The following is a 12223-nucleotide window of genomic DNA, read 5'->3' on the forward strand; positions in this document are numbered from 1 at the left end:
CGCCGGCAGGGTGGCAGCGCTTCCCGGCCCTGGTGGGTGGGCACGAGTGCGGCGTGCCCGGGAGCCAGCGTGAAAGCGCGGGGAGCGAGCGCGGGGCTGCCGGCCTGCGGGGCTGTGAGGGGCTCTCGTAGCCGGCGTCCCCCGCGCTGCCGCTCGCCCAGGAGCGCTCCTGGCCAAAGCCCTCGGGCCCGGCCATGTTGGCACTGGAGCGCGTGCGAGTGGAGGAGCTCTGTGCCCCAAGGCCTGTGGGTGGGAGAGATCCCCCCCACCCCCGGCCCCCGCGAGCTGCTCTAAGGAAACACCACTCTGGCGCTGCGTGAGCTCTGCCTCCTCTCCGTCTTTATTGCCCAGGGGCCTCCTCGTGCAGGTGGCCGGGCGCGATGATGGCACCGGCCCGAGACGGAGGAGCACGGTGCGGGCAGGCTGGGCGGAGGGACGGTGCCGTGGCCTGGTGTCGGTGCCCAGCCCGAGATGCCACCCGTTCAGGCCTTGTCGCCGGTTGGTGCTTCGAGCCTGCCCGTGCCAGGCGCGCCTGCGTCTGCAGTGTTCTCCTCCTGCGTGGTGGCACTGAAATGGAAGCCGGGGTTGTGTGCAGTAGCTCTCTGAAGGGCACACTGGCCAGCCCCAAGGGAAAGGGAGCAGGAGAATACGCCCTTAAGCTGCCCCCAGAGGCCCCAAAGCAAGCCCGCCCTTGAAAGGGGCGCAGCGTAGCCTGAGCAAGGTGTCTTCTGCTTTTGTGGTGGCGATTACCTGTCACTGGAAGAGCTTCTGCTGAACTCTCCCATGCCCGGTGTAGGAGGCAGGGATGGGAGAAGGCCGCCATACGGATTGTCGTCTTCATTGCCCCAGATGTTGCAGAGCTCTAGGCTTGCTGCGCTCGGAGAAGCACACCTGGAGCAGGTACACTGCAGGCTGCTGTGAAGCTGGAAATAACACATTAGCAGATGAGCTTTGTGTTGGTGCGAGTTTGAAGAGGGGAAGGTTTGAAGGGACTTGCTCGGATGGAGCTTTTTGTCCTGGAGGCAGGACAGAACTCACCTCTCCGCAGTGGCAGCGGTAGTGGCAAGCGGATGCCTCGGCATCGTCCTCTGGAGACCTAGGAATCGTACCGAGAGGTATGGTAAAGGATTTTTAGTTGTCCTTTTGAAAGGAAGCGCGCTCCCTAGGAGGGAACTTGTGCTCTGTTCCATTTGCCAGGGAAAGGGTTAAAATGCCGGCCTGGGAGCTTTCTGGGAAGCCTTGAGAGTACCTGTGGGCTTCAGGTAAGCACTTTGTGCAGCTGTGTAATGGCTGCCTTGCAGGTGTGCTGTTCTTGTTGCCATGCCCACATTGGAAGCTGCTGTGCAAGGTGTATCACTTTGCAAGGGGTGTGAATTTCAAACATTACCTTTCTTTCCTGGTCTTGAGTCGGTAGTAGAGCCAAACGCAGAACGCAAAGAACAACGTCAAGATGACGAGCGTCAAAGTGTTGGCGACGATGACGACAACAGTTCTGCGTTTTGGAGGGCTGGGGTCAGCCTCTGCAGAACCCTTGGGGGAGAGTACTGCAAAACAGTGGCCAGAGATCAGCGTTTAATATAAACGTGCATGCTGTGGTAGGTGAAAGGTAGGAAGGGGAGGGCTGAAGCGTGAAGAGCCCAAGCGCAGCGGCACACGCATCACAGCCGTGGGGACGTGGCATCCCAGCACGTGCGGGATGCCATGTGGTATCCTAGTTTGGTGCCGTGCATTGAGAAAACGCCCCATTCTTCTCTTCTCCCCCCTGCTCCTTTTGGTGCGTTTTGCTCCTCCTCTCTCCCTCCTTCCTGCGCTGGGAGAAAGGGAAGCAGGAGCCTGCTGTCACGAGCGAGACCCACTCTTGTGCTGGGCCGAGGCTCGGCAGATGCTTGTGTGTGCCCAGGGCGGGCAGCGCAGGAGGGCGGCGCAGAAGGCTGTGGAAAGCCGCGTCTCTGCAGAAGAGCTCCTCCTCAAGTGTTCTCAGCTTTGGAAGGGAGCCCCCTATTCTGCCTGTGCCCCCAGGTGCTGGTAGGGGCCCGTGGGAGCGCTGCCTTGCCCCTGGAGATTCACCCTTAGACAATGTTAGTGGGGGAGAGGAGGTCTTGCGTCGGAGTACGTACCTTCAGACAGCACCGAAGCCTCTCTTTCCCCAGGTATGGGGACCCCGTGTACAAGAAGAGTACACAGGAGAAGGCACACCAAGGCAGAGCAGCCAGCCATGTCTGCTGGTACTCCCAAAGCTGTGTGCGCAAATGAGGCCTGCCCGGCAACGGGGCCCTGGGTTGCCCTGGCGGTGCTGTGACATCGCCGGCGGGCGTGCAGACCTTGTGAAGGTGTCAGGAGCTCCTCACAATGGGCCGCTGAGCGTGCGCGCGGCCTGCCAGCTCCTTCCCAGTCACCCTGCACAGGCGTGACCTCAGTGCCACCGGCTGTTTGTTGTAGGCCGTGCTTCTCCTGAGCGCCGTTTGGCGGGGAGGCGGTCTTTCACGGAGCCGGGCAGGCTGTGCAGACGAGCCTCTGCAGGGCCTGACGAAAGCTAGGGAGGATGCGCAGGAGCAGGCTGGGAGACTGTCTGGCTCCGTGCATTTCCCCACAGTAAAACAGTAGCCACAGGAAAACACTAGGCACGTTAAGGGAGTGTTTAAATGGGTACGTCTGCTTTAGACCCCACGACAGGCAGGGGCTTTCCTTTCCCCGAAGAAAGGAAGGCGGCTGTGACCCCCCCCCCCACCCCTTGCTCTCGGGCTGACACACTGCCCCGGCAAGGCAGCAAAAGCCACATTCCAAAATTCATTTTCGGGGTGCCGTGCTCCCTGGTATTGCTACCTTAGTATAATCCTTGCACTCCAGTTGGAAATAGCGTGTGGGCTGTGGCCCCATAATGCTGATATACAAGCCATGGAAGCAGTTACCCAGCGAGGGCAGTTGACCTGGAAAAAACAATAGTGAATCTGTAACCACAGAAGTGATAGAAAACACACCCATCGATGCCTTAACGCTTTTAAATGAAGACATACACAATATTGGCCAAACTACTGTACAGAATCATTTCACACTTGACTGTTTGCTAGCCTCTCAAGGAGCAGTGTGTGCCTTAACTAATGACAGTTGCTGTTTTTATGTTAACCATTTCCATCAGATTACTACTGATGTATATCAGATAGCCAACCGCACTAAAGTTTTGCATATCGTTGGGGAGGACCTCCAGTGACCCCTGAGTGCTGAGCAAACCTAGTCAGCAAAGGAGAAGTGACACTGCAGACTCGCCCTGTAAGCCTCTGGGTAGCGTGGAACTGGGTTGTCTGTTGACCACCCTGTTGGTATCCATCCTGTTACCGGCTGAGGCCATCGGTTCTGTTGTGTAACCGTGGTCTGGCACTGTTTGATTGGATGAAAAACCCTAAGCCTCTGAAGGACAGAAGAAAGCCACATACCTCTGTGTGGACTCAGTCTCACCCTCACTTGGCCTGCACACCCAGCAACCCACCCATCAGCAGGGACACCCCGATGGCAACTGCCAGGGAGAACCTGAATCATCCCAGCATAGCTTGAGCACGCTGAGAACAATCTGGGGAAAACCGTACTGGAGAGGTGGTCCATAAGGACAAGGAAAGGCTGAGAACGGTCACTGTACCGTGCATCTGTGGCTTAACCACAGAGCTCTGATATGTGCATTCTGTTTTCAGTTCTTTACTTTTTAGCTTTGTTAGACTTGTAGATGGTCTGGTGTAAGTTGTTCAGTGTTGTCCAGTGTCCGTCGTATGTGTGTAACTGCTTAGCTCTAGTAAATTCTTACACTTGACAAATGATGATCTCTTGAGTTCAGTGCAACTAACCCGAATCTGAAAGAATCTCCGACGCCCCTCTATTGGCGCGTCACAGTCAACAAAACCACCTTGGATAAAACAGTGAGTAGGCTACACCCTGCTTACGGAATATAGTCCTTGTCTCAAACAGGCCCGCAAGTTTCACTGTTAAAGTGAAACAGGTTTGTTGCCTGGGTTCAGCAACAGTTCAGCATCCTGGGCAGGGCACTCCCCTTCCTCACCACTCCCATCCCTGCCTCTATACCCCCACCCCAAATCCACCAAAGACACTCTCCAAGCACTTCAAATGCAACTCTGACACTTCTCTTCAGTGGCAGAATTATTTCAGCCTCAGCCTCCAAACCCCTTCAGTAATACTTCTCAAACACCACTCAGCTTAGGAATCCCCATCCCTAATGATGAAGACCCCCACCCCCACCAGCCCAAAAAGTACTGACAGCAAAGCCATTCAAAATCCTGCAAGGCACATTCAAACACGAGAGCATCCCACTGTTATCTCGGCAGTCACTTGCCTTCTGGGCCATTTTACACTGTACTTGTCTTCCTTTATCACCTCCGGTTTCAAATTCACACATACACAGTCACAAAATAAAGACTGGCCATTCAGAATGTAAGGAGGCAAGACTACAGGCTACTTCATCTCAGCATTAAGCTCAAATATCACAAGAAACAGCTAAGCCAAGAGATGCTGTTCTGAGAAACTTCCCCACATAAACAGATGCTTTGCTTCAGACTGACCTAGCCAGGTGGCAAACTCACTAATTCAGACACACATACAAGTTCTGCCAATTGCTGTAATGTTAAGAAACAAACGGATACATGCATATCCGCTTGGGCCCTAATGGGTGCACTTTTGTGTCTGTAACTAGAGACCCTGGATAAATAGGGAAAAAAAGAAAGCATGTATTACGACCACGAGTTTCACTTCACACCAGCAAAAGCTGAAGGAGGCTTCAGAACTTCACACACCACCCCCAGGTGCCCTCCATGTCGGCAGGCTTCCCAATTACAGCCCACATTCCCAGCCCAGGCACTCACCTGAGCACTGTCCCCCAAGGCTGAAGGCAGTTGCTGGCTGTGTTGTTTGTTGCTCCTAGGGTGGCAGCAGCGGTGGCAGCGGCAGCAGGCGCTGCTCCAAAGGTCAACCCCGCGGGCGCTGCTTGCGGGGCCGCACTGCTTACGGTGCTGATACTGAAGCTGGGTGTTGCTGCCTGGGTTGCACTACCACTGGAAAAAGTAAACCCTCCAGTTGTCCCAGACTCAGTGGTAGTGGCGGTGGTACCAGCAGAGCCAAAAACAAAGCCAGAGGGGGCTGCTGCTTGCCTTGAGGGCGCACTAGCCGGTACAGAGCCGCCGAACCCAAAGCCTCCTGTGATACCTGCAGCTTGAGTTGTGCTACTGCCTCCCAAGTGTAATTTGGGTGCCTTTCCCCTAGGAAAAAAAAAAAAAAAAGTAAGGTAATCTGAGACATATATCCAGTGAACTACTAAGAATCAGCTTTCTTACAAAGTATTTACTGACAGCAGAGAACATCTTAATTTCAGAGATGTGCACTTCAGGTTCCTACTTCAAGCTAACTGCAGCCCAGTTTTGACACAGATCGCACTACAATTCCTGTCATACAGACTCCACCAAGTCCACTTTTACTGACTCCTCCTTAATTACCTCCTCCCACCAAGGTATTTACATCACCATGAATGTTTCAGAATAAGTTTCTTCTCTCAGACCTTAAACATCCTTGTCACCTCCTCTGCTTCAAACTAACACAAGACTTTCTTCCAGCTGCCTTCCCACTGCTAGCCTCCATCCAACTCCCTTTCCACCGTTCTCGGGTGGAAAAGTTATTTTAAATTTAACAAACAAAAACAGTACGATGATGACAAAAGGCCTTCCTGAGCAGCAGCTGCATATTTGGAAGAAAGAAGGAAAGAACATAAGCTAAGAAGGAAAGAGTGTATTTTTTGAAAAAGTGAAGCCATTCTTTCGTATGATTTTCCACTAGTATAACTGCCCCAGGGACCCTCAGAAATGGCACTATTCTGTAAAGTAAAACTGAAAAGCAAAAATGCCAATAACCTCAATTACTTACCAGCTCCAGTCTCTCCCCTTTCCCAGCCACAAGGCAGATGACAAAGTAAAACTACAGCTCGCACCTGCCTAACACCTCTTTTCCATTGCTATCAATAAGATGCTGGTTCTTGGTAACCTTCATTCTACCTTACTAACATGACCTGAGGAGCACTGCTCGGGCAAAAGCAGAGCAAGCAGGATTTCCCTGGGCTGTTTCATCACATTTTTCCACTTCAGAAGTGGGACTATCTGGAAAGACAAATGATTCTACCAATTCCCATTCCAGGGTTTACAGTGTCTTAAAAGGACTGAAGTCCTGCTTGGGAAAGGACAGATTCTGAGCACCCCAAGTTTTAATCACAACAGAACAGGCGCACCATGCAAAAGCTCAAATTCTCCTTTTTCTTAACCAGCATGGACTCATGTCTCCAAAGCAGCAGCATAAACATACAACTTTCAGCAGTGGAATAAGTCACAGGATTGACTGGTCTTGATAGCCCGTGGAAAAGTGAATGGAGAGAAAGAACAGGCCCCAGTAAACACCTACGGATGTGCTGCACTGCAGCACAGGTTCACCCCGCAACAGCAGCGGCCTCGCTCTGTTCTGAGGTACTTTCCCAGGCGCCTCCAAAGCAGCAGGCCGCTCGGCAGCGCCGCCACCTCCCCCCCCGCCCCCCCGCGGCGGCGGGCGCTGGGCCGCGGGACTCACCCCAGCGAGAACACGGCCCCGGCCGGCGCCGCCGTGGCGGCGGGCTGCGTGCCGAAGCTGAAGCCGGCGGGCTGCGCGGTGCTGGCCGGCGTGCTGAGGGAGAAGAGCCCGGCCGGCTGGCTGCTGGCGGGCGTCTGCGCCGCCGTGCCGAAGCTGAAGCCTCCCGAGGCGGCGGAGGTGGAGAAGGAGAAGCCCGTCGCGGCCGTGGTGGCGGCGGCCGTCTTCGGCACGCCGAAGGTGAAGCCGCCTCCCGCCGCGCCCGACCCGAAGCTGAACTGGTTCATGGCTGCCGGCGGCCTGCGAGAGAAGGGGCGCGCCGCCGTCAGCCCTCGGGGGCGGGGGGGCGCCCCACGGCCCCGGCCCGCGGCTGAAGCGACGTGCGGGGGCGCGGCTCGCCGCCCACCGGGGCTGCGGCACCGGCCGAGGGCAGGGCAGGGCAGGGCGACGGGGGCGGGGCGGCGGCCCCGAGCACCTACCGGACCGACGGCGACAGCCCCTCCCCGCCGCCAGCTCCCGCTCCCTGCACGGCGCGCGCGCCCGCTGAGGACGCTTTTTACGTTGCTTCCGGCCGGTAGACAGTGACGCAACTGCTCTGCGCCCGCCCCTCGCCCCGCCGCCCAGGCGCCGGCCGGGCTCTCACCGCTCCGAAAAACTATTGGCTCTCCCTGCCGCCGCTCATCGGACACCACGCCGCATTGGCTCACGGGGCGAGGCGGAGCGGCGGGCTCCTCGTTACTGTGGCAACGGAGGACGCGGCCGGTGCCGGGTGACGGTTGCAGGCGGCGGTTGCAGGCGGCGGTACGGCCGGGGCCGGGGCCGGGGCCGGGGCCGGGGCCGGGGCGCCCTGGCGCCCGCTGAGGCGGCTGCTCGCTGCGTGGCGTGGCGTGGCGTGGCGTGGCGTGGGCCGGGCGGCCGCGGGAGGCCGGGGCCTGGGGCGGGGTCTCCGGGGCGGTGTGCGGCTGGAAGCGGCCGGGGCACCGCGGGCTTCTGTCGACGCAGAGCGGTGCAGGCCGTGGCGCTTCCAGAACGTTCCGTGGAGGCGGGAGGCTGCACCGGGCACATGCTGCTGCGGGACCGCTGCTGCAGGGGAGGTGTTCGACCCGGAGCTGCTGGCAGCTCCCTGCGGTGGCCGGGGAGAGCTGTCCTTCCCTCGCCCCTCCTCCCTTTCTCTCCCGCCCCCGGCTTCCCCCTCTAGGCCCGTCGTTGGGTTTTGTGTTTTGCAGCAGGTTATTTGGTGGTTTCAGCGCTCTGTATGACGGGGATGGTTAAATTGCCCACTCTCAGAGTTGTCTGGTCGGGATGAGTGAAGCTGTGCTTTAAAGACGTTAAGATGCTACATGAATGGGACTATATGGTTATATGTAAATTCACTGAGTTAATTGCTAAGTCCAATCTCCGTTCCTGGATAGCGAGAACCTGGGCTAAAGGAGGAAGACAATGCTAGATAATACAGCACTACTGGTTACAAAGCAAAGCTGTTTTCCATGGGGGCAGCTTAGATCTCTCTGCACCTCACTTCCCTGTGCTTTAGGTTGTTGGAGGGCGTACCGACTTGCCTGGGGCACTGTGCAAAGGCCCAAGACAGCTTGGACCTAGAGCTGGGCCTCTCCTAAGCCTCCCTGGAACAAGGAGGCCAGAGAACCTGGCGTGGAGACCCCTGCCTGGCTCCTCAGGGAGACAAATATAGTCCAGAATGCCAAATCGAAACCTGCAACAAGAAATTCTGCTGCCCTCAACCTGGCCACAGGAGCAGAAAATCCATGTTTGGATGGAGCTGTGCCAGAGCTAATAAGCACTGTTAGACTTGAGCAGGCTCCACAACAAGTGCTTGTGGAGCAAAAGAGTCAATAACTTGGTTACGGACAGGGGAACATTGATTATATTCCACTGTACACGTTGGCATCTCATGTAAGTTTTTGGGCAAAGTTTATCCTTCTAGAGCACAGCAGGAAAATTGTTTGCATTTGAGGAAGGACAGTATAGAAAAGGTGGTGTTCTTTCTTCATCTGTCACTTGTTTTTTCTGCGCAGGTAAGCTATGGATATGGATATAGATAGTATTTCCTCAGTCTCTTCTCTGCAGTCCCTTGCCAAGCTACTTAGTGACGCTCAAGAAGAAGATGACGACGACGACGACGACGACGGGGTGAGTCTTCCACAAGAAATGCTGCTGCTTCTACATGTTGTACCACAGTCTCACCTTGTTAACTAAGAAGCAAATTTGGCTTTTCCCAGGGTGAGTAAAGAAAGCCTTATGCAGCTTTGGACTGACTGAAACAGCTAGAAGGTATTTGTAGGGTAAGAAGCTCCTGAGGGAGAAAGTAAGGAAGATGCCCCAGGAATAGGAGGAGAGATTGTGAGCATGGAATGGGAGGAAGATTTATTTTCTCAGCCTAAAGGAAATGAGAACATGCAGTTGAAAGAGTGTTAGATACTTCAGACTTCCCCCTACTTTTCCCTGAAGTCTGCCAGAGATGAAGGCAATTACAACTAGATACAAAGGACTTCATATGAAGGAAAAAGTTGCTGCTTAACTTCTGAGTAGAGACTAAAATATCCAGAGGCAACTGAGTGTGCTAATTCTGCATGTCAGACACTGAAGAACTGTAGAGATAATTGATCACTGAAGTACAATATTATCCCTTATCCCTTCTTCTTTATGTCATTTCTTTTACAGACGCTTACTGTAGAAACAGTTGTCAGACAGGAAAGAATAGAAGAGCTGAAAGGCTCGGTATCACATTGCAAGTCCCTGGATACCTCATTTTAATTTCTGGCAATGGTTTCCTTCAGGTTTGAGTAGATCCAGAAAGTTTTGTTTACCTAACACATACACATGCTTGTTCTCCAGCGGCTTAGCAAAAAACTAAGTATTGAAACTCTTCAGATATTGTTCCAAAAATTCTATTCAGTTATTACTTCTATACAACACCTAACTAAAAAAAAAAAAAAAAGAAAAAAAAAGAAAAAGTTTAAGTAGAACTGATTCAGTTGTTTTAAAGTACTGGGTTTTGTGCAGAGAAACATCAAATCAACCCCGAGGGCACAGCTATACTAGGATCATTTTGACACTATTTCTACAGCAGCATTTTCTTCCCCAAAGTAAACTATACAAGAGAGAAAACGTTGCACACAGGTCTCCCCAATAGACGTGGCCAGCAGGGCTGAATTAATCAAGGCAGGAAGACTGCAACGTCCAATGTCACTAGCCCAGAAAAAGCCCTCAGAAGAAAGGCCAAAAGTTGAATAAAACGGAGCTTTGAACGATAGGCAGGCTCTTTCAGATTCGACGCCGACAAACAATAATCAAAACCCAGTCTGCAAATTGTTTCACGACATCACCTTGACAGCTAAACATCTGTCCAAAGGGTCATTCAAATGACAGAAACTCCCATGCGAGTTTCAGGAAAACATCCTCTTGCTGTAAGAGAACTGTTCAGTCTAATCTCAATGTCCTGATTTCCAAACATCTCATTCCTGAGTTTAAATATTAAATATTTCATTTAATTGAAAATAGTTGCTCATTCTAACATACCAAGAGTGTGAGGACATTTTTAAGGCAATGTTTTTTTCAATTCTGTATTGTGAATTCTTTGCCACCAGGCGGAAGTGCAGCAACATAGCTCATCACAGGTCGGATTTTTCTTTCCCCAAGACATCCAGTTTCAGAGCACCTTCAAAACTGTTACTAAATATTTAGTGTCAGGTGTATTTCTTTATTTGTCCACTTTTCAGTTTGTCTCAGTTCAGGTTTCGCAACCTTGCCTTCTAAATCCTATCCATCTAACCATGCAAGTGCATCTAGAGACTGATACTTGAGTATGTAAGACTCTACTACTATGGCTTTCTATGAAGATTTCCTCTGTGCAAGGAAATGATTGCTGCCATATGCCTATCCGATGATGCCAAAATCTCTTGTCGTAATTCACCATTTCCAGTGTTGGCTTCCAGCCTCATCGGCTTTCTTAGTAATAAGGTGTGTACATAGTCGTAGTTTAAGAGAGAAGAATCAGGTGGGTCTGTGCGTGTCTAGATGAAAAAGTACGTATGTATGTATGCAGCTATACTGCCATCTGGCAGTATTTGGGAATGATGACACACAGGCAACTGTGGGACTCAGGATGGCGCGGCCCATGGAAGAGGGGTTTGCTCTGGGGTGCTCCCCAAGAGTTAAGGAACCCCGGTGCACCACGGCCGGAGTCACCACACTGTGGGGTTGCTGTAGCCCTCCAGCGACCCCTGAGTGCTGAGCAAACCTAGTCAGCAAAGGAGAAGTGACACTGCGGACTCGCCCTGTAAGCCTCTGGGTAGCGTGGAACTGGGTTATCTGTTGAGTACGCATACTGTTGGGTGTTGAACATGCGTACTGTTATCTGTTGCCCAGCCTCTTGACCACACTGTTATTGGCTGAGGCCGTCGGTTCTGCTGTGTGACTGTGGTCTGGCACTGTTCGAATGGGCAAGGAACTAAGCCCGGGAAGGATAAAAGAGAGTAAGCTACCTACCTCTGTGTGGACTCAGACTCGCCCTCAGTTGGCCTGCAGACCAGACAACCCACTGATCAGCGGGGACGCCACTGATGGCGACCGCCAGGGAGAACCTGAATCATCCCGGCACAGCCCGAGCGTGGTGAGAAGAGTCTGGGGAAAACTGTACCGGAGGGGTGGCCCGTAAGTACAAGGAAAGGGTGAGAATGGTCACTGTACCGCGCATCCGAGAAAAGTCACTGTACTGAGCATCCGTGGCTTAACCAGGGAGCTCTAATATGTGTATTCTATTTTCAGTTCTATTGTATTTCTAGCTTTACTATACTTTTCAGCTTTGTTATACTTGTAGATGGTTTGGTGTTAATTGTTTAGTGTTGTCATATGTAACTTCTTATACCTGCCAAATGATGATCTCTGAAGTTCAGTGCGCTAACCCAGGAATCTGACAGAATCTCAGCTGCTCCCCTGTTGGCGCATCACAGTTGTGCAGGAGCTGGTAGGCTTCGAGTCTGGATTTGCTGGGAGCTGAATCAGGTCACAGCTGTGCGGGAAAGGGGCTTTGCAGCAGTTGCCACCACTTGCGCCTGTCAGGGTGCGCGGAGCAGCAGAGGAGGGCAGCAGGCTGCCCGAGCACCGCTGGGGCGCAGGCAGTGGCTGTGGCGGGGAGGGGGCTTTGCTGCACGGGGCAGCGGGACAGAGCGCCCGCCGCCTCCAGCCCCGGCGCCGCAGCCGGGCTCCGGCTGTGCCCGCATGGCTGCTGCCGAGGCCCCGAGGCCTGGCCACCGGGACACTCTGCAGCCCCGCATTGGAAAGCCCCATTACTTGGATTTAGAAATCCTAGTTAGTGGGATTTAACCCATTCAAGAGTGCCACCGGCACAGCCGCGGAGCGCAGACAGGCCGCGAGCCGCCGGCAGGGTGGCAGCGCTTCCCGGCCCTGGTGGGTGGGCACGAGTGCGGCGTGCCCGGGAGCCAGCGTGAAAGCGCGGGGAGCGAGCGCGGGGCTGCCGGCCTGCGGGGCTGTGAGGGGCTCTCGTAGCCGGCGTCCCCCGCGCTGCCGCTCGCCCAGGAGCGCTCCTGGCCAAAGCCCTCGGGCCCGGCCATGTTGGCACTGGAGCGCGTGCGAGTGGAGGAGC

The 12223-nt window shown here is 54.0% G+C and overlaps 1 protein-coding gene and 1 long non-coding RNA gene across 5 annotated transcripts; one reads left to right on the top strand and one right to left on the bottom strand.

Moving 5' to 3' along the window:
• Positions 1-322: 322 nt before the first annotated feature.
• Positions 323-7245, bottom strand: LOC135325961 (nuclear pore glycoprotein p62-like). Of its 4 annotated transcripts, none has more exons than XM_064503895.1 (7): positions 7080-7245; positions 6604-6900; positions 4863-5255; positions 1388-2927; positions 1039-1096; positions 751-923; positions 323-567 (listed from the first exon to the last, which is right to left on the bottom strand). In XM_064503895.1, the coding sequence occupies exons 2-4, from the start codon at positions 6885-6887 to the stop codon at positions 2906-2908; spliced, it is 699 nt and encodes a 232-aa protein (XP_064359965.1). In that variant the 5' UTR covers positions 6888-6900; positions 7080-7245; the 3' UTR covers positions 323-567; positions 751-923; positions 1039-1096; positions 1388-2905. The 4 variants fall into 4 exon arrangements, with proteins under 4 accessions (XP_064359965.1, XP_064359967.1, XP_064359966.1 ...); XM_064503897.1 differs by lacking the exon at positions 7080-7245 and having other exon boundaries at positions 1388-1544; positions 2824-2927; positions 6604-7055; XM_064503896.1 differs by lacking the exon at positions 7080-7245 and having other exon boundaries at positions 1388-2533; positions 2824-2927; positions 6604-7055.
• A 36-nt stretch (positions 7246-7281) lies between these two features.
• LOC135325974 (uncharacterized) lies at positions 7282-11436 on the top strand. Its single transcript, XR_010386674.1, has 2 exons — positions 7282-7401; positions 8634-11436. It is a non-coding gene; the product is annotated as an uncharacterized LOC135325974 (long non-coding RNA).
• Positions 11437-12223: the final 787 nt, after the last annotated feature.

The sequence above is a fragment of the Dromaius novaehollandiae genome, unplaced genomic scaffold (assembly GCF_036370855.1).
Source record: "Dromaius novaehollandiae isolate bDroNov1 unplaced genomic scaffold, bDroNov1.hap1 HAP1_SCAFFOLD_136, whole genome shotgun sequence".
Lineage (NCBI taxonomy): Eukaryota > Metazoa > Chordata > Aves > Casuariiformes > Dromaiidae > Dromaius > Dromaius novaehollandiae.

Excerpts from the sequence above, each read along its gene's own strand:
- LOC135325961 (XM_064503895.1), bottom strand. The coding sequence starts at position 6,887 with ATGAACCAGTTCAGCTTCGGGTCGGGCGCGGCGGGAGGCGGCTTCACC. Across the intron at positions 5,256-6,603 it reads GGGGCCGTGTTCTCGCTGGG|GGGAAAGGCACCCAAATTAC; the intron begins GTGAGTCCCGCG and ends TTTTTTTCCTAG. Across the intron at positions 2,928-4,862 it reads CCTTGGGGGACAGTGCTCAG|GTCAACTGCCCTCGCTGGGT; the intron begins GTGAGTGCCTGG and ends TGTTTTTTCCAG.